At 35.5% G+C, this 21,898-nt stretch overlaps 2 protein-coding genes across 4 annotated transcripts; one reads left to right on the forward strand and one right to left on the reverse strand.

The window, feature by feature from the left end:
- The first annotated feature begins 332 nt into the window (after nt 1-332).
- On the forward strand, nt 333-4,194 carry LOC111879131 (probable methyltransferase PMT5). 3 transcript variants are annotated; one of them, XM_052769311.1, is made up of 9 exons: nt 333-628; nt 730-1,538; nt 1,626-1,761; nt 1,851-2,091; nt 2,189-2,384; nt 2,480-2,648; nt 2,723-3,027; nt 3,600-3,732; nt 3,817-4,194. In XM_052769311.1, exons 2-9 carry the CDS (start codon nt 1,027-1,029, stop codon nt 3,964-3,966), a joined length of 1,842 nt encoding a protein of 613 aa, XP_052625271.1. In that variant the 5' UTR covers nt 333-628; nt 730-1,026; the 3' UTR covers nt 3,967-4,194. The 3 variants fall into 3 exon arrangements, with proteins under 3 accessions (XP_052625271.1, XP_052625269.1, XP_052625270.1); XM_052769309.1 differs by having other exon boundaries at nt 333-518; XM_052769310.1 differs by having other exon boundaries at nt 333-490.
- LOC111879132 (putative pentatricopeptide repeat-containing protein At1g26500) lies at nt 4,048-5,751 on the reverse strand. Its single transcript, XM_023875611.3, has one exon. It carries the CDS (start codon nt 5,722-5,724, stop codon nt 4,192-4,194), a length of 1,533 nt encoding a protein of 510 aa, XP_023731379.1. The 5' UTR covers nt 5,725-5,751; the 3' UTR covers nt 4,048-4,191.
- Nucleotides 5,752-21,898: the final 16,147 nt, after the last annotated feature.

Genomic DNA, 21,898 nt, shown 5'->3' on the forward strand with positions numbered 1-21,898 from the left:
ATATATATATATATATATCGATTAATGATTACCTTGAGAAAACTATATTTGAAGACTAATCATTAGAAGAAGTTCCCAAATTTATAGTTTATTTTCAATGTTCAATACATTTTTTTTATTATCGAACTGTTTGATATATTTTTTTTACTTAGGCTGATAAAAAAAATCGAATCAAACTCGTTTAAATTCGGACTTTTTATACCACAAATAAAACCCAAAAAAAAAAAAAAAACAATAAATTCTGCTTTGACTAGATCTGTGTGTTTAAATTCCTTTTACTAACGCACCTATATATCTGGAAATTGAGATAATTATTTAAAAGAAAAAAAAAAGAAAAAAAAACGATAAACTGTAATTGCGGGTTTCTCTCTCAAAAAGAGCTGCTCTGTCTTTCTCTCTCTACTCGTCAATTGTGAATCAGAACTGTTAGTGACCTTTGTCTTCCAAAAGCTGATAAAGTCCAGGCATACAATTCTCCTCAACGACCTGAGTAATTGCCCAAAACCCTAATTAATACGGTAGCTACTCAATTATGTTTGTAAAGATTTTGGGATTGATGTGCAAACTATCTGTTACTTACATTGAGCGACGTGTTTCATTTCTATTGATTGATTGCATTTTTTGTTTGGTATTGGATCAGATCCGTCGAAATTGTATGAACTGAGCTCGAATTTTGATGCCAGTTGTATAATTCTGTTTTGTTCTTTTGTTGTTTGTGATTTATTGCAGGTTGATCTGAAGATATTTCTGGTGGAATTCATTGATAATTTAAGAAATCTCAAACGTGATTGGTTGCTCGATCTATTTCCCTTTTTATTGCGATTTGGATGGTTTTCTGGCATGCGATTTTGCAGTTAGATGTCATGATCTTCAACCGATTTACAAAGACACTGGAATTTCCATAAGCATTGGAAATTAGCTGTTTTACAGTTGAATTTCCAGTAGCTTTTATGTTATGATAGGTTACTGGTTTCGTAATTGGTGGAAATTTAAGGCGGAACTTTAAGTTGGTTGCAGAATCTGGATATGAGAAATCCTTTATTGAATAAGCTTTCCATATTTTCTGGCACTAGACCACCATTAACCTGGCTACTCTTGTGTCTTGTTAGTGTTTTTGTGCTTATTGCTTTGTTAGGTTCATCTTCTTCTGGTGCTTTTGACTCTGTCACCACTAGTGTAAAATCAGATGTTTATACAAACTATAGAAGATTAAAGGAACAAGAAACAAGTGAATTTTTTGAGTTAAAGAGCTTTGCATCTGAAAATAATGATCTGAAAGAGATTAGGTTATGTGGAAGGGAAAGAGAAGACTATGTTCCTTGCTATAATGTGTCTGCAAATCTGTTAGCTGGATTTAAAGATGGAGAAGAGTTTGATAGGCATTGTGAAGTGTCACAAGATCAACCATACTGTTTGGTTCGTCCTCCACGAGACTATAAAAGTCCCTTGAGTTGGCCAGTTGGTAGAGACGTGATATGGAATGCAAATGTGAAGATAACCAAAGATCAGTTTCTTTCTTCTGGAAGCATGACAAAAAGGTAATTCTTTAACTTCAATCAGGATTAACCCAACTTCTCAAATCCTCAATCCTCATTCACATCTTTTCCTTAATCTTCTTCTAATAGGTTAATGCTGCTCGAAGAGAACCAAATTTCTTTTCACTCAGATGATGGATTGTTATTTGATGGTGTCAAAGATCATTCGAGACAAGTTGCAGAGATGATAGGATTAGGAACTGATGCAGAATTTCATCAAGCTGGTGTAAGTGTTGACCATATAATTGATAATTCATAAGTTTACTTTAATTTCCTTTTATGGTATAATGCAATTTCTAATGTTATAATCAACAGGTGCACACAGTGCTTGATATTGGTTGTGGTTTTGGAAGCTTTGGGGCTCATTTGCTATCATTAAAACTAATGGCTGTTTGTATGGCTGCATATGAGTTAACTGGTAGTCAGGTCCAGTTATCTCTTGAAAGAGGTCTTCCTGCAATTATTGGCAACTTCATTTCAAGAAAACTTCCATTTCCATCTTTGTCATATGACATGATCCACTGTGCACAATGTGGTGTTCTATGGGACAAGAAAGGTAGTTTAAAATTAAGCCACTTCTGGCATGATTATAGATTATGATTTATGGAAAATAATTTTTTTTTTTTTTAATGTGCTACTGTTTAATGAATCAGATGGAATGTTTCTTATTGAAGCTGATCGGATACTAAAACCTGGTGGATACTTTGTATTACATAGAACTTCATTAAATATGGAAAAAGGAAGCCCAATTGAAGAGTTCACACAAAAAATCTGTTGGACATTAATTGGTCAGCAAGAAGAAACTTTCATCTGGCAGAAAACTAGCGATCCCCAATGCTACTCATCTAAGTGAGACTTTTTTTTTCCCATAATTCCATATATACCCTTTTCCATATTTGTCGATATACGATTTATTGACATTTATTTGGTTTTAAATATCATAGCACACATGGCGCCATTCCTGTTTGTAACGAAGAACAGGAAGATTTTGATATTCAATCGTATTATCAGCCACTTGAATCTTGCGTAACAGGGGCATCCAGCAAACGGTGGATTCCCATCCAGAACAGATCTACAAATTCCCAAATTACCCCTGATGAGCTTCGGATTCATGGAGAGTATTTTTTTTATGTAACTTTTATTCTTGACACGTGTTGAGCAAGTATTGACCCATGTTTGTTTATGCAGGTGTTGAGCAGGATGAATTGTATGAAGACTTTGAATCTTCAAGATCAGCTTTGAGAAATTACTGGTCGTTACTCACGCCGTTAATTTTTTCCGATCATCCTAAAAGACCAGGGGATGAAGATCCGTTACCTCCTTATAACATGATTAGAAATATGATGGATATGAACGCACGTTATGGAGGTTTAAACGCTGCGTTTTTGGAAGCGGGAAAATCAGTTTGGGTGATGAATGTTGTTCCAATTAGGGCTCAAAATTCACTCCCTCTTATACTCGATCAAGGTTTCGCAGGCGTTCTTCATGACTGGTAAGTATAATTAGCTTCATTCGACTCTTGAAAATAATCAATTTAGCATGATTTCTTTTCCAAATAAGGAAATGTCACCGATTTTAGAAAAAAGGAAATTGTTTTTTTCTACGTTAAAATCTAAGGAATTATGATATTTTGTATATACATATACATTTTCTGAGATTGGACGAATTTTAAAATAGACCATATATTGGATCCGTTATGATGGTGATTTGAAGGACAAAAAAAGGTGCCAGTACCACTTTGTTTTTTGCTAAAAAACAAATCAAATAAAATTATCAGAATACCATCATCACTCCCATCCCCATGTGACTACGTGAGTAAACTGCAGTTCTGAACTTGGTTTGCTGAAAATTACACATATGATCCTTGTCTTGAATTTTCTACATTTTTTGTCCCTCAAAGAATCTTCCGTGACCCTTTTCATCCCTGGAAAGTGGAATGGATGCAGCAGTGTTGTCGCAGACAGCGTCCACTACAAGGATGAAAAAGAAAAGTTACAAAAGATTTTCAGCAAATGACATTGACGAAATTACCCTTATTTAATTTCCTTGTGTGATAAAACATAGGTGCGAACCCTTTCCTACTTATCCACGCACATACGACATGCTTCATGCAAATGGGCTCCTCTCAGACCTTATATCAAAGAAATGTAGCACCACAAACTTACTTCTGGAAATGGACCGAATTCTACGACCTGAGGTTATTTTTTATTTTTATTTTTTTCTACTTTAAACTCCCAATTTTTACTGATATGAAATACTACAACATTTATATTTTTCACAGGGATGGGTTGTTCTCTCAGATAAAGCGGGGCCTATAGAAGACGCGCGTACAATTGCTACACAGATACGATGGGAAGCAAGAGTAATCGATGTTGAAAATGGCAGCGACCAAAGGTTGCTCGTTTGTCAAAAGCCATTTCTGAAAAAATAAGGTTTTACTTTTTTAATTTTTATTCTGTATAAAACAAACTCCGGTAATTATTATTTATTCAACACCATTCACATTCCACGCAACAATCACGATATCGTAAGCTGTAGATTACACAAAGTTTTGATTTTTTAACTTTCCCCATGTTTCTTTAATTTTTTTTTTTTGTAATCAGACCTACGTTTTGTAAGAAACGTGAATGTTAAATTAAATGCAAGTGTTGTTATATCATGTTACAATTTGTGAATTCGATCTATCTCTTTCTCTTCTTTTCTCCCTAGTGGCCATTTTCTGACCATATCTTTCAAATATGTCACCTAAATCAAACAAACCAACTTCTCTTAATTTCTTTGACATCACCTCAAACATAACAACACCTTCTTCATTGGAATAATAATGCAAGAATTTATTATAATCAAATCTGGGCACTTCAACTCCTCGATTCATCACTCTCTCAACATATTTACTAGCTTCCAACGACTTCCCAGCCTTCACTAACCCACCAACAAAAATCGTGTCAAAATTAATCAATGGGTCATCTCCTTTTCGCCCCCTTTTACCTAAATGCCCCTGCAATAGCATGACATATGTGTGCATTGTAGGCTCACACCCTCTCCTTATCATCTCCCTAAACACATTTGTTGCTTCATTTGCCTTTTTTAATCTCAAGAGTCCCTTGATTAAACCATGGTAAACGCTTATATCGGGTCTCTCAATTGATTCGGCGATGTTATAAGCTTCACGGATTCTACCATTGCTTAAAAACCCATAAATTAATGAACCAAGTATTGTACAATCTGGCTGTATACCTCTCTCACGCATTTCATCAAACACCTTCCGTGCGTGACCAAGCTTCCCCTTTTTACACATCCAATGAATCACAAGCTTGTAAGTCGAAAGCCCTAAATCGTCAATGGATTGAAAAAGCTTCATTGCTTCATCGAATCTATTTGTTTTGAAAAGCGTTTCCATCATCTTTTCGACACCATCGATATCTACATCAAAACCTTCATCCACCATTACATTCCATATCTTTGAAGCTTCAACCAAATCACCGACGTCACAAAACCCACGAATCAAACACTTGTACGTGAACCCATCTGGTTTAATCCATTCCTTCAATTTTAAAACAATGTGTTTAGCTTCTTCAGCAAGTTTACACCCACATAAAGTCTCAATCACTTTGTTCAGAGTTCCTAGATTATACCCGTAACCAAATCCATTCATTACGTGAAAAAACTCGACACATTTCTTCATCTCCCTCGCGGACGCCAACGTTTTAATCGCTATCTTATACGTTTTATCTGTAACCAAACGGCTATGGCCGATTTCATTGATCAGATCCCATAAAAGGTCGATGTTTCTTGATTTTCCGACGACGTCGAGCATTTTGTTTACTGTGACGGGAGTGTGATTGAAGGTTTGGGTTTGGGAGAATTTGTGAAACTTGTAGACGGGTTTCCAGGAGTAGGGGAATTTGTTGCAGATTTGGAGGAAGAATTCATGGGTGAGGTCGAAGTCGCAGCGGGAGAGAGAGGTGTGAAGTCTTGATTCCGGCGAGTCTTGTTGTTGGTAGAGGATGGTGCAGACGCGGAGGAGATGTGATGGGTTGACTGGTGTTAAGGGATCGGGAGTGGTGGCTGGTGATGGAGGACATGGTGTATTATAGTCGGAGGGGTTGGTGGTGGTGGAGTGAAATAGGCGGTGGTGGACGGAGGAGATGCGTGTGAGCGGGCTATGAAATTGGAGGCGCCTGATCATTTTGTACGAAGATGCTACAAAACAATCTCAAAATGATCGAAATTTATAACATGAAATCTACGTAAAACTCAAATTTTTTGAAAAAGTTTAAAATAAAGTTCTAAAAGTCATTTTGATTAACGAAAAAATAACCGATTATGGAATTTTTTTTTTTTCAAAACAATAGAACTTTTCTGTTAAAATTTTTTTTTTTAGGATTTTTTTGAAATTTTTCTCAAAAGATTGAAACTTTTAAGTAGATTTCCCTTTATAATATCTTAACGAAAAAAAATAGACCAGCCATAATCCCTAATTATTTATTTACTTTCAGCCAAAAAAAATACAACTTATTTTATAATAGTCACTAAAACCATAGGTTTCTTAAAAAAACATTCGGTCAATTTAACCAAAAAAATTGACTACTTTTTCGAACAATAGGTTACTGTTTTGTGGGTTGTCTATTTTTTCAGGGACCATCAGCCCATAGTATATAAAGTTTTACTTTTTGGATTTGTTTATTTTGACTACTCTTTCAAGTTTCGGTGTAACCTTCAAAGAACAATTAGGTAACTTGGATTCTTAGATGTGATTTTAGCGTATTTTTTATTAGGATTATATATATATATATATATATATATATATATATATATATATATATATATATATATATATATATATATATATATATATATATATATATATATATATATGAAACCGTAGGTTTCATACGAAACCTACGATATACAAATACACAATACACAGATTGTACATCGAATGCTTGTACACCGCAAGTTTCCTTGATGAAAACGTAGTTTTTTCAAAAACTACTCTTTTGGTTTGGGAGACCGTAAACGTTAGAGAGTAAACCATAGGTTTCTAAAAACCTACGGTTTTGATTTTGAATATATAAAAAAGAAATCTTTTATATACATTTCACTCAAACCGTAGTTTTTAGACGAAAGGGTAGGTAAATTAGAAAATTTACGGTTTTAGTGGATGTTATGGGATAAGTGATAATTTTTGGCTAAAAATAGATAAGTAATTAGGGATTATGGCTAATTTAGTGTAACGTCCCAAAATTCAATACTAAATTTTTTTTTATATAAAACATTGCTTAAAACATAATTATCAATCCATAACATAATCAGAGTATTAATTTCCAAAACATATGTTCATTATCAGAGTAAAACATCCCAGGCTGACTAATCTATGGTGTGTGTCATGCGATCACCCCGAGCTCTTCCCTCCGCTACCGGAAGTACCTGAAACCAAAACTGAAAACCATAAGCACGAAGCTTAGTGAGTTTCCCAACCTACCACAGACCATGCATAACCACATACTGCACATATTGGGCCACGCCCGCTATTCTGGCCTCACCCCTACCTCGGGCCTCGCCCACTACAACGACCCCGCCGCTCCAGGCCTCGCCTAGCTTCGAGCCCCGCTCGGATACAGATCTGTTTCACTTAGGCCTCGCCCGCTAACATATAATAGCACATAAACATATCACAACACATAAGCTAAACATATACTAACGGATCTTGTCCTAAGGCCTCGCCTATCCTGGGCCTCACCTTTGCCCTGCTACTGATGAGTCATGGAACCCCGTCCATTCTCCTACTAATAGTGAGATACGGGCCCAGCCCACACTTACTCCTTCCCTAACTTGGGCCTCGCCCCTGTTCTGCGGCTAATGAGATGTGGAACGCCATCCACACTCTGTTATTAGTGAGGTACGAGACCTCGCCCACACTCACCTCCCTACCAGGCACATACATGTATCACACAGACAACAAGTATAAACTATCATATAAACCACTCCTTAGGTACCCGCCCGCTATCATTGGACCTCGTCCTGAATATCATACTAGCATACTATGCCTAGGGCTAACCCCCGGGTCTTCTACTCATAACTACATGGGCCGGCATTGTGGCCTTAGACCCATTCACACAAAGGGAAACTCACATGCACTTGTTGAACTTGTTGAAACCCCTCTGTTGCTGCCCGACAACTCTTCTGGACTACGGCTCCACTAGCTCCCCGAGCTATCAATACCAATATAACATTTAGTCTAACTGTCCCCAAAAGCCAACTAAGTCCACACTGGTCAAAGTCAAAGTCATGGTCAAAGTCAAACTTCCAGGTCAACGCTACTTGCCGAGTCTGCCTTTTAACTCGCCGAGTTCATATGCTCAGAGTCCTTCCATTCGTGACTCGACTCGCCGAGTCTACCGATTTCCGAGTCCTGTCCTGTCCAACTCACCGAGTTCCCACTCAACTCACTGATCCGAGTCTTAACTCGAAGGGTTTGGGGTTTCGCGACTTGACTCGCCGAGTCCAAGGCAAATCTTCAATAGACTCGTCGAGTTGTTCTTCCAACTCGCCGAGTTTCTGCCCAACTTCAACCAACTCGCCGAGTCACTCCAGTTCTTAATTCATACAGTGGCTTTTCGAGCCATGCAGGGGCTCCAAATCATAGATCCATACTTCCAAAGCTCAATCCTCACGTAAAGTTGCAAACTTTACGTATAACTAAAAAGGTCTAGGCTTAAAACACACTAGGGCTAGGTTTTAGGACAAAAGGGCTTCACCAACTACTCAATATCTGATGCTTTATGACATATTGGACCATCCCAACCATAGATCTGAAGTGGCAACAACATATCTAAGCCTAGGCCTGTCAAATCAGGTCGTTGTGTCGTGTTTTTGTCTGACACGACACGACACGACAAAGTTTTTTGTAACACGAACACGAAAACGACACGATGTCGTGTTTTTTTCACTAACACGAAAATGAACCAATTAAAAAACGACAACACGACACGACACGACAAAGATAATATTACATAACTATTATTTTATTTAATTCATATTTAATCATATATAACACGATAAAAACGACAAACACGATAAACACATGCTCAGTCGTGTCAATTTCGTGTGGATATGTAAACACGAACACAACACGACACGACATCGTGTTTTTTAAACTTGACACGAACACGACACGAAAACGAATTCGAATTTTGATTTCGTCCCGATTTCGTTTCGTGTCGTGTATTTTTGTCGTGTCGTGTCATAGATTGACACCCCTATCTAAGCCCCAAGCCCGAATTGGGTCTCACACAACCATAAAACCCCCAAATCTCATAACAAAAATAGATCTAGATGCAAAGGAGGGAAGATAGCAGCTTATTACCTCCAAGATGAACACTAACTGAAGTAGATCTCGGATCTACACCTCTCCTTTGAAGAAACCTTCTTGATCTTCAAGTTCCTTTCCAAAGTTTCCTTCCTCCAAAGCTATTTCTCTCAAATGGTGGAAGCTCACCTGAAATCTAGGGTTTACAGGTTCTCTAGGATGATATGGAAGCTGAGGGAGGGACATAACACCCTTTATATAGGATACAACTCCCGAGATTAGGGTTTTCCTCGTTCAGACCAGATTCGCTGAGTCCCCTTAGCCGACTCGCCGAGTCGGTCACTTACTCCTTGACCCGGATCCCGCTCGGACTCGCCGAGTTCCTCACTGGACTCGACGAGTTGACCCTTTGACTTAGGGTTTTCTTTCCTTCTTGGCCTTCCTGATTTTGGGTGTTACATTTAGTAATTTTATTTATCTTAATTACTTAAAAAGGTAAATTATATGAAGATATTATTACTAATAACCCCATATAAACAAGAATATTAATAATAATAATAAACTAATATATTATATTTTGGAGTAGTGAAGACCATTCCAGAGTTGAGGTCATTCGGGCATTTATGTTTATTCTGGAAAATGATATTCCGAAGTATTTATTATCATTTCGTAGTTGGTGGTGGTTGGTAAATTCAGATTCGGAATCTGACACCTCATACGTTTCAGACCGAAAATGGTATTCCGGAATGTACCAACATTCCAGAATGTTGTTTCGGAGAGGTAAATACAGGGTATATGTATGTTCTTTGTTCCCTACATGTAGTATATTTGTCTCTTTGTTCCCTAATTCATTCAAAATCAACGTTTTTATAGGTTTTGTATTCTACAAGAATGAGAATGTATACATATATTTTTTGAGTACCAATTTCTAGTAGATGGAAATGACAGTGTATCGAGATATCTATGCAGTATATTGTTCTAGACTACACATGTTTTGGTGTAGATATAACCAATGATATCAAATTCGTTGGGTTAATTATGTTGGTGGCTTCCAAGTCCAGGTTACACACTAATCAAATGTGTCTATCTTTTCAAAGTCCTCGATCAAATATAGTTATGCAGATTCTTGACGATAGTGATGAAAAATATTTTCTTAGTTTTGTTAGTAATGTTTCCTAACACAGTATAATTGTTTGTTGTTAATAATGTTATGGAAAATGGTATTTATCGATTTCCCGGTGAAAATCGTTTTACTAGCAATGGGTCTTCCAATGTTGAAACTAAACAAATTTGTAATTTATTACCTATGACAACCAACCACGGCCCTATACATGTAACATCCAGTTTCAGATGTTCTTGATTTCGGGATAGCGGATCGTGATTTAACAAAGTAAAGGTCTTGGGCTTCAAGGGAATGAAGTTTAGACCTTAGTGGATGTTGATAATGTTGGTTAAATGATTTAAGCCCTTAAATTGTGTGTTGGAGCCGAAGGGGTAAAATGAGAAAAGTAATATTATGTACTTTTATGTGTATTAATAAATTAATTTATGTATGATTTAAGCCAAAAGTAAGTTGAGAGAATTATGAAGCTTGTTAATACCTTCGCGTGCATATAAAGATAACTAAAAAGTAAAAACGGAGTTAGAACGAAGAAGTTATGGTCGTTTAAAGCTGAAGATGAAAACAAGAAAAATCAGGAATTTATCGGAAAGCTCAGGTGGGGGTGGACTGCACATTTTTGGGGTTTTTGAGGTATTTAAAGGCCATTAACTCTTATGGTTTGATAATTTTCACCCTCCAACACACTTATATCATTCCTTGAGTGAAACCCTAGCCTACTTTGAGTATAGTGAGCTTATCCTTTCTCCATGAACCATTTTTAGTGCATTTTGGTGCTGATTTGATGAAGATTGAAGATTAAGAAAGACTATTTGGTTGCAAGGGACGTTGTTTCAAACTTGGATTCATAAAGTTCATACCTTTTCTAGACTTTTGTAAATAAAAAGCTCCAACCTTTCCTTTATAGTTTTTAGATCTTGCAAATGGTCCATTTTATGCACTTTTGGTTTATTTTATGGGTGATCTTGGAGTTGAGTGGACTCTACCATCTTTTGATCAGTTTGAAATGTTTCTTGGACCTCATGGACTAGGAAAGTTATGATTTTTTTGTTGGATTGGGTGTCTAAGCCAATAACTAAATTAGTATATATACTTGAATTATTAACAAAGTCCTTTTAGGTTACCCTCAAAACTAGTAATTAAATAAGATGACTTTTAGAGAGAGATTGATTTATTAATTTATTATATGATTAATAAATTAATTATAAATCAAAATGAATTTATTAATATGTTATGAAAATAATATATTAATTAGAAATCATATTATTTAATTAATAATTAATCATAAATTAATTAGGATTGATTGTATTAATTAAAAGTGCAAGGGTTAAAGTGAAATTGTTCAATAGTTGAACAAGAAAGGGTTCAGAACCTTCCTTGGACGGAGGTGGACGAAATTAGGGTATTTCAGGGTATCTGGAATATTCCTTGCAGATGAATAGAAAGCTGGATAATTGCCAATTTGAATAAATATTATTTTATTTATTTTAGGGTTATCTAGGGTTTCCAAGTTGCACTATAAAAGGACCCTTAGCCTTTAATTTTTGGCTACCACATTTTTTCAAGAGCCAAGGCTGAAAATCATAACCTCTCTCCTCTCTCTCTCTTCAAGTTTCTTAGTTGCTAGTATTGGGTGTGAGTCATCATAGGCAAGACACTTGTGGTGCTTGCTTCGAAACTTTTTGAAGAAAATAATTTTTGATTGTTTGCAACAACAATCAACAAGGTATGTAATTCTCCTTATGAATTTAGATTTCATTAGGAATTTTGTAGTTTGATAGTTTAATGTATGTAGCCTTTACATGAAAGACATAGATCATTCTTAGGTTGCATGTGTCATAATCATTTAATTGTTAAATGTTTTTCTACTTAGAGCATTGTTTTGTAACCTACGTTTTCTGTAACATCCAAAAATGTGGACGAAAAAATTTCAATTTAATAATAGATAAAATAGTATTTTCCCATAACATCCAAACATTAAAATAAAACCAATGTATCAATTTGTCATAAATCATAGCAAAACATCATGGCAGAATCCCAATGGTGTGTGTGATGCAGTTGTCACACCCCAAAATCGGAACGACGGAAACGTTCGAGGGTGGAGGACGTCATGTTTAGTATCACAAGACATGTATCATAGTAAGCAAGTAATGAACAACCATTTCATTAGAAAGAAAGTGTTTACAATGTGTGTGTTCACAAAACATAGAATACATAAGCAAATAACAAAACAATACTTGAAGCTATACTGCTCCATCTTCTGAATTCCCAGAGCGAGTACCTGTCTACTAGTTTCCTGAGAATACAAGTTATTTGAAAGAGTTTATCAGCAATTAAGCTGGTGAGTTCATAAGATTTTATTGATGTAAGTAAGTTGTAGAAAGTTGTTGAAAATGTAGTTGAAATGTAGTAAGTTATAAGTTTTGTTTTAGAAAAGTTCGCCTGTTCCTCTAGAAAATCCTATATTTCCTAATTTGATGAAAGATACATAAAAATGATTCTACAATCCTTTCTATGAGTACTAAATAGATACAAGTTATATAAAACTCAGAGTAAATAAACAATCGATTTTGCGCATCTGCCCTAAGTCCACAACCAAACAAGGAATAGGAGGTAAGGCGGATAGCACACATCCCATTGTTTGTTAGGTCCTCGTTGTATATAACTCTGGTGTATTCACTTGTTACTCATGGAGTTAATTGTAATGGTTCCTTTATATTTAATGAAAAGATCCTTTAAGAAAACCCTTATTTCTTATAATAAAATAGTGACCACAGTGATTACTTCTATAATCACTTAGTTTATACTGGCTATATATAATCTAATATCGAATAGATAGTTGATTGGATGAATCTGCCCTAAGCCCACAACCAAACAAGGAACAGGAATTAAGGCGGAAAGCACACATCCAACTACCTGTTGGTTATTAATGATATATAACCATGATGTATAAACTAAGGTATTATAGAGTCAATCACCTAAAGTCCTTTTAAGTTTACACTGGTTTAATAAAATGGATTAAACCCTTTACTAGTAAGTTTCTAGTTTTGTATGCCAACAGTTCTGATTTGAAAAGTATGCTTTGTACTAGAAAAATGTGCATTGAATTAGTGTCCTATGACTTGACCCATACCTGGTACCCCTTATGATGTCTTAATGTGTACGGAACATATATATATAACTAAAATCGAATAGATAATAGGTTGGGTGAATCTGCTCTAAGCCCACAACCAAACAAGGAATAGGAAATGAAGCGGAAAGCACACATCCTATTACATGTAGGGTCCTATTTATACATATATCCCTTGATGTATACATTAAGGAATCATAAGGTTAGCATTATGGTCCCTTTCCACAGAATGTACTAGACCCGACTGTTCTGTTTGACGTTTGTAAAATGTAAGTAATGTAGTATTGTATATAGCAACTACTATTGTACTAATTGCCTTAAATTGATTATTAAGGTATAATGTGATGGCTAGATCCCATACTAAACGCACTCCCTGTCAAAAGATTTTGGGACCCAAACGCGACCTCTACAATCAATTGCAAGTCGTGAACATCCACATTAAAATTATGTGATCATGTATACCCAATATAACTATTACATTTTGTTTAGAATAATGCGTTAGTGATTCATTGGTATAATTAGATCCTGTAATAGTGTCATGCTATAGCAAATTAGTGTGTTCGTTCTGTTTTAGTATCTTAGTATCTTCTCTTGTCATAGTATCTTAGTATGTTCTTTCTGTTATCGTGTATTGTATCTAGTATGAACTGAACCCCTAAACTATATTCATTATAGTTTACTAGTATTCTACTTGAATTGTTATTGAAAAGACTCATTTTACTACCAAGTTATGCTTGTACTTTAGAAACGGAGTTTTGTTAAACCATAAAGCAACATAACTGTAAAATACTTTTTGAAATGTTTTGACCACTTATAGAAGACATAAGCAACATTTTGAAAGATGTTTATAACAAACATTTACACAATTATCATTGTGTTCAACTTGTATCCCCCCCCTAAAAGCATTTAAAACAGTTAAAAGATTTATTACGGGGTATGAACTCACTTGATGTGGGTGATTCAACGAATACGCGTGTAAGTATGAGAAGTTCCACGAATGAAGTCCCGAGACACAATAAGTCCTAAATGACATATATTGGCATGAATATAGTGTTTATAAGTAACTAAATGAAAGGAAACACCTTCCGGGACTAGGAAACACTTTGACCAAGTGTTGGAATCACATGTGATTGGACTAAGGAGTGTGGAATGACTATAACATGAGTTTACTACCATGGGTTTATGGCCCAAAGGAGTTTACGTATACGACCGTAAACTCATGGTTAAACATGCATAAGTGTTGGTTTGAAGGCTAGGGAAGCTTGAGGGACTTTTGCTCTACACAAGGATGAGAAGGCCAACTCTATGGAGAGTGTTGAGGTGTTTATGGCCAAGGGAGTTTACTCCTTGTCGTAAACTCTCTAAATGGTCACATTAGGGCCTTAAAGGTAGGGGGTGTCAAGGGTTTAAGTGCTCTAAGGTTTAGCAAGAGTCTAGATGAGTTTAAGGTCCAAGACTTGACCTTAATTGGAGTTTACGGCCAAGGGTGTTTACTCTTGGGCCGTAAACACTCTAAATTATGGGTTTGGTGATGGTTCAAGGTATTATAAAGCACATGGGAGTGTTATAGCCTAAAATCCAAGCCTTAGGAAGAGTTTAGGGCCAAAATGGCACCTTTATAGGGGTTTACGGCCATGGGAGATGGCTTGGCCGTAAACTCCTTTTGGTCTTGCATTCTTGATGTTTTCAAGGTCATAAGCATGACTCTTAACTATATATCAAGTATAGGGGAGTGTACTTACGATATAGAAGCTTGAAATGGTTGATTTTGGCCAAGAACACTAGTGTGTGTTCTTGGTGAAACTTGAAGATCTAAGAAAACACGATTTCCATGGATGAAATCATGAGATGATGCTAGTTAAGAAGGATTAACAAAAAACTAGAGAAAGAACACTTACGATTTTGAAGATCAAGGATGAAGATCGGGATGATAGTTGAGAGAGAAATGGAGTGTTCTTAAAGTGGAAATGAACTAATGAAGAAAGTTGAAGAATATGAGCCTATATAGGGAAGTTTACGACCCTCCTTGAGTTTACAGTCGTAAACTCAAGTGCTTGAGGCCGTGAACTCTTCTTGATGAGGTTAAGGCTGGATTAGTTCAACAGTGTCTCTAGAAGGTACTTCCTAACACTTATTCCTTACGTGTACTAGGCTTAATCTCCTTATAATGACCTTCAACAATGCTAGAACTCATTACCAATGAGTCTGACACTCAGTTGAGTTGACTGACTGAGTCTTCAAAGCAAAAAAATTTCAGGTTGTCACAGCAGTCATGCCGAGCTCTTCCCTTTACAATCGGAAGTACCTGAAACATAATCTAAACCGTAAGCACAAAGCCTAGTGAGTTCCCCCAAAATACCACATAACCACATACAATAAATAGATAGTGGGCCCCGCCCAACATCGGGCCCCACCCGACATCGAGCTGACCTTGGTAAAACGGGCCCCGCCTAACGTACAACAACATATATCAAATAAACACATACACATACAATAATCACAGAGATACATAGTGTAACATCCATAAAATTCATAAAAATTTTAAACTTTCTCAAACATCCAAAAAACCACCATTTATTACAAATTGTTTTCAAAATAGTTTATCATCAGAGTAATCCCAGAAATCATAACATAAAATATGAGGAGTTGCACGATCAAGCATTCGCCTTCCTGCGATCATCTGAAGTATCTGAAACAAACCTAGAACTGTAAGCCCAAAGCTTAGTGAGTTTCCCCCAAAATACCAACACCATACAAACCAGAACAATATCATAAACAAACAATATGTATATAGAGCCTTCAGCCTGACTGGAACGCTTACAGAACCTTCAGCATGACTGGACCGTCTCACCGAGCCTTCAACTTATCTGGACCATTCTTCGGGCCTTCGGCCTGACTGGTATGCCTCGCTGGGTCTTCAGTCTATCCGGGCCGCCCTGGATTTGTTAGCCTTCAACACACAACAAGACCGCCTCAACCCACCCGCCATCACATAACATCACATAAATATCAAACGCTAGCTAGCATATACAATAATCATACAGGTCTAACATGTCATCAATCATAGCATTATCCTATATACTAGGACACAGATTTATCAGATCACTACACATAACATCATATGATAAACCAGGATAACAATCCAAAAGGGCCGACATTGGTGCCTTCGACCCGTAAGTACAGTAAGGAAAACTCACCTCTCAAGAAATGTTGAACCCGTGATTCCAACTCCAAAAACTCAACTCTTGACTCAACAGCCTACAACCAACATATGACCGTTCTATCAAAACCTCCAAATACCCAAAATGCCCTCAAAGTCAAACTTAGTAAATCATGGTCAAAGTCAACAGTCAACAGTCAAGGTCAATAGCCAAGGTCAACAGTCCATGTTGACCCAACTCGTCAAGTGCATATGCTAACTCGTCGAGTTCCTTCAATATTTCAGAAATTGAGAAAAACCCGAACCGACTCGCCGAGTTGCTAGAAAACTCATCGAGTCTCTACAGTGTTTAGAGGAACGGGGAAAAGTCCGAGCCAAGTCGTCGAGTCCTCTAGGCGGCTCGTCAATTTCCTTCAGTTTTCCAGAAAAATAGGAAAACCCCAATCCAACTCGTCGAGTTGTCAGAACAACTCGTCGAGTTCTCCTATTCTTAAAACATTCATCCCATTCCCAAGCGGGTCTAGTGCCACAAACCATAGATCTGGTCCCTTAGAACTAAAATACCATGTAAATTTGCTAACTTTACGTCCATGCATGGCATCAAGAGGCTCAAAACACTAAAATCAAGCTTATTATGGGACTTAGAGCATGAATGAGGGCCAAGACTTGATAAAGTTGGCGACTTTAAGTCCATAAAGGCCATGAGATGTCCAGATCTAAATTCATAGTTTCATAACATGCTCAAATCCCAAAATGGGCTAATAATGGCCATAAACTTTCAAATGAAGAGATCTAGCAAAGGAATGGTCAACGTATTGACTTTATACCTCAGAATGACTACAAAAAAAATGAAAATCCCGGATCTAAAGCCTTCTTCCAAATCAATCCACTTCAAGCTTCAAGTTCCTTCCAAAAGAGCACTAAAAATCACACTCTAAGCTCATACACACACACACACACTCAAAATGAGAGATAAGGCACAAACTAGGGTTTCTCTGGACTGAGGGGACGATAAGGGAGGCCAACAATGAGTCATAAGTTCTTTAAATAGGGTGCAAAACCCTGAAAATTAGGGTTTCATAAACAACCGTCAAATCATCGAGTTTCTTTAAACAACTCTTCGAGTTGAGAGCTTCCAACATGTCGAGTCTGAGTTCATCAACTCGACGAGTTACAAAGAGTTTAAGCAATAAATCTCATACCTAAGAGTCGGGATGTTACAACTCTCCCCCACTTGAACTAGGGTTCGTCCTCAAAGCCTGCTTTGGTGAACAAATACGGATAATGCTCCCGCATCTCAACCTCCAGCACCCAGGTCCACTCAGATCTGTTCCAATGTTGCCATTGTACCTTTACCAAAGGTATCTCCTTGTTTCGTAGATTGCTTACCTTCCTTTCCAGAACCGCTACTGGCATCTCAACATAATTCAGGTGATAATCAACCTGAATGTCATCCAATGAAACCATCGTATCCTCATCAAGCACACACTTCTGCAATTGTAAAACATGAAAAGTTCTATGAATATGACTAAGCTCCTCCGAAAGATCCAATCTGTAAGAAACCTTGCCAACCCTGGCAATAACCCGAAATGGTCCAATAAATTAAGGACCCAACTTTCCCCTCTTCATGAAGCGGATCACACCCTTCCATGGTGAGACCTTCAGTAACACCATGTGACCGAATTGAAACTCCAACTCATATCGGCGTCGGTCGGCGTAACTCTTCTGCCGACTCTGAGCAGTTTGCAACCACTGCCCGATCTGCTGAATCATCTCGGTAGTTTATAGAACCACCTCAGTCCGACCCATCACCCTTTGACCAACCTCGCCCTAACAGATTAGGGTACGACATCTCCGCCCATACAACAGCTCAAAAGGTGGAGCACCAATACTGGAGTGAAAGTTGTTGTTCTAGGAGAACTTTGTAAGTGGTAGGTAGGAGTCCCAACACCCACCAAAATCGATGACGCAGACCTGCAACATATCCTCGAGGGTCTGAATGGTCCACTCACTATGGTTGTCAGTCTGCGGATGATAAGCTGTGCTAAAATGCAACATCATGCCCAGCTCCTTGTGGAACTTCTTCTAGAAACGGGAGGTGAACCGAACATCACTATCTAAAACAATAGAGATTGGAACCCCATGGCGAGCAACGATCTCGCGAATATGCATTCTATGTGTATTGTATGTGTGGGGTATTTTGGGAACTCACTAAGTTTTGTGCTTATATTTGTTGATTGAATGTTTTTTATGGACTCTGTCAGTTCCTAGGAAGGTGAAGGCGTGATTGTATACACCTAATAACCGTTTAATGATTTGAGATTATGCGACACATTTCTCTATAACTCTAATATCTAACTACGGTTTACAAATAAATGATTTTGCCTCGAACATGTTTTATGAAAATATGTGTTTTAAAAATGAAAATTTTATTCTAAAAATTAGGACGTCACAATACATGGAGGTGATTTTAGGTATAAAGGTAATGATGTGGATGATACTTCTCCAACACTTAATGTTGATGAATCTGCAAATGACGAGGAAAAGCTAGTGTTGTTGGTTGATGATGGTAACATAATTCCACATGGAGAGCCACTACAACATTTTCAGAGTTTCACTAAATTTGATGGGGAGGGTACTGAAGGTCAAAAAGTGGAAACTAGACCCTTAAAACTTCGAAAACCACAAGAGAAAAAGTTTCCTTAATATTTTTTTGATTTTGAAGAAACATAAACTACCCATTGGGGTATGCCTGGACCTTTACCATTGCCCGAATTAGCTCAACAAAAACGTAAATGTGACACAACCCACAATTATACTTCTTATGTGAAAAAGTATCAACTCTTCAAAAACAAGGAAGAATTTAAGCTTAAATTAGGATTCCTATCTGTTACTGAAGGGTTCCAAATGAGAGTGACAAAATCTACAAGTGACATGTTTAAATCTGTTTGCTTTGTGGAAAATTTTAAATGGCAGATACAGACAACAAAGAATAAAGATATTGATACATTTGAAGTGGTTAAACTATCGGAGAGCCACACTTGCTCAAACACACAACTATGTCCCCATCATTGACAAACTAACAAAAAGGTATCAGGTCACTTCTTGAAGGGCATATTAGCTGAGAATACATGTAATATGTTACGGGGGAAACAAATACAACAAAATTTAAAAGATTGTATTAGTGTACATATTTCATACATGTAAATATATGTATAATTTATTAATGGGGGCCCCATGGGGTTTCGGGATGAGACTGCCCCCCCTCCCCCCCCCCCCCCATCTAAAATTAAAACGAGGGTTAATCTTTCCCCCTCCTCCATCCCCTCCCCCAAAAAATTTTAATAAATACCCCCAAACGGGACAGGACTACACGAGACTTTTTGACATCCCTACCAAGGACGGGTTTGTGTATTTTTGTGTTATCTCAGGGTACTAGTCTCAAATGATTTGTGGGGGTTTATAGTCATTTTTGTTGATATTTTGTGGTTTTTTTGCAGGAAGGTACTGATAAAAATGGTCTCCATTCACTATGTCAACTTATTTGGTAAGTTATATCACATAATCTATAAAGAATCGCTTGAAAATAGTTTTTTCAAAGTATAATTTCTTAACTGCAATTGTATAATTGGTCAAATTTGCCAAAGTACATATTGTATTATCTAATGTTAAAAGTAGAGATAGATTACAAACATTAATTTTAAACAATTACGGTAAATATAGCAATAAGACATCTAATGTTGTATTTAAATAAGTATTTGAAAATTTATGAGTCGACATAATTATTTATAATATGTCAATAATTTTTTATTAATATAAATTGATATATTACATATTCATTATTTCGTTTGTATTTATTTCAAAATTTATTTTAGAAAATGTTTGATGTTTACACATTAATATTCAATGATATTTTTTTAATCAACCCGTATAATATACGAACCTCGTAGTATAAAAGATGATAATAATTTAACGGCGCTTTCTCCGACAAAAAAAAACACTTTGTTCACCTCCTAATTCATTTTACCCTGTTTTGTGACATCATTTTTCCATTTTTTTTTTAATTTAGTAATGAACGTCAACTTCACGTTCGTCTAAACAAAACAAAATGAAATTATAATTTATAAGTAACATCATAGAAAATAAAATCAAGAAAATAATTAAGATAATCACTAATCAAAATGCTAGATGCTATGAGATAAAACAACTACATTTCTAGGAGTATATATACACTAGGCAAATTCCTGCATGTTGCGCAAGAATATAATTATATTTTTAAAATAATAACTTTTATCAAATTATTATTTAAAATTTTTACTTCGAAACAAAATGTTAGTAGTAAAACAAACATATAGTTAACATATTAGTTTTATTAAACATTATAGTTTAACTTTTAAGCCATTGTGATATATACAATTATTTGATAATTTTATAAATCATTTAAAATTGTGTAGATTATATATCAAATGAATAATAATATAACGAGTAACAAAACGTATGAACAAAAATATGAACTGCAACTTTTAATAACACAAAAATAGAAAAACATCTATTATAACATTTGTATTAATATATATATATATATATATATATATATATATATATATATATATATATACACACACACAACGAATAATAAAAAATATAAAAAATAAACACTATAACTTTTAATAACATAAAAATACTAAAACATATATTATAACATTTATATTAACTCTTCGTATTTAAATCATAAATCTCTTCAAATACATTAATGTTTTTAATAAGCAAAACTTTACAACCTTATAAAAGAAAGGAAAATAAAAAGTTATTAGTGATTACTAATTAACAATCATAAGTTAAAAACTCTTGAGTTTTAACTAATAAATATACATAAATTAGAAAACTCTTGAGTTGTAGTGTGAGATTCAAATGAATGCGATACTTGGAAATATATTATTATTATTATAAATAATTGGTTTTGATGCATCATTTTAATCCCTTCAATTATTAAACATAGAGATGTTTAATTACAAATTTATAACATACATAGGTGCAAATACATGTTAAACAAATCACATATAATATATATATTCGTATATATATATATATATATATATATATATATATATATATATATATATATATATATATATATATATATATATATATATATATATTCGTAAATGTCATATGCAACTCTTATGGTAGTAATATGGATAAATTACTTTCATATGAAGAACATATCATGATAAATCTATCATAATTACATATTAAATGTTCAAAATTATGTTATCTTTTAAATATTGTCTTTTAAATATTCTGTGTAGGATAACCCAACAAAAAAATAATATAAAATAAACATAATCAAAATAGAAAAACTACAATCAAATAAATATGAGCAATTGGTGATTGAATATATAAATATAGATGTTACATAAAAATACATTTAACTAACATTCGTCAACTTTACTCAAACAAAAAAACGTATATCCATTTTATGAATCTACTTTCTTCATTTAACACCATTCAACTAGAAACTTGATTACAATTCTTCATTAACCTGCATTCAAAATATTTTTCTTGAAAAGAAGAATCAGAAAGATATTCCAAGCAAAACATTGATCTTTGGAGAGTTACATTCAAGATTGAGTAACTGAAT

Source organism: Lactuca sativa, chromosome 3, assembly GCF_002870075.4.
Source record: "Lactuca sativa cultivar Salinas chromosome 3, Lsat_Salinas_v11, whole genome shotgun sequence".
Taxonomy (NCBI): domain Eukaryota; kingdom Viridiplantae; phylum Streptophyta; class Magnoliopsida; order Asterales; family Asteraceae; genus Lactuca; species Lactuca sativa.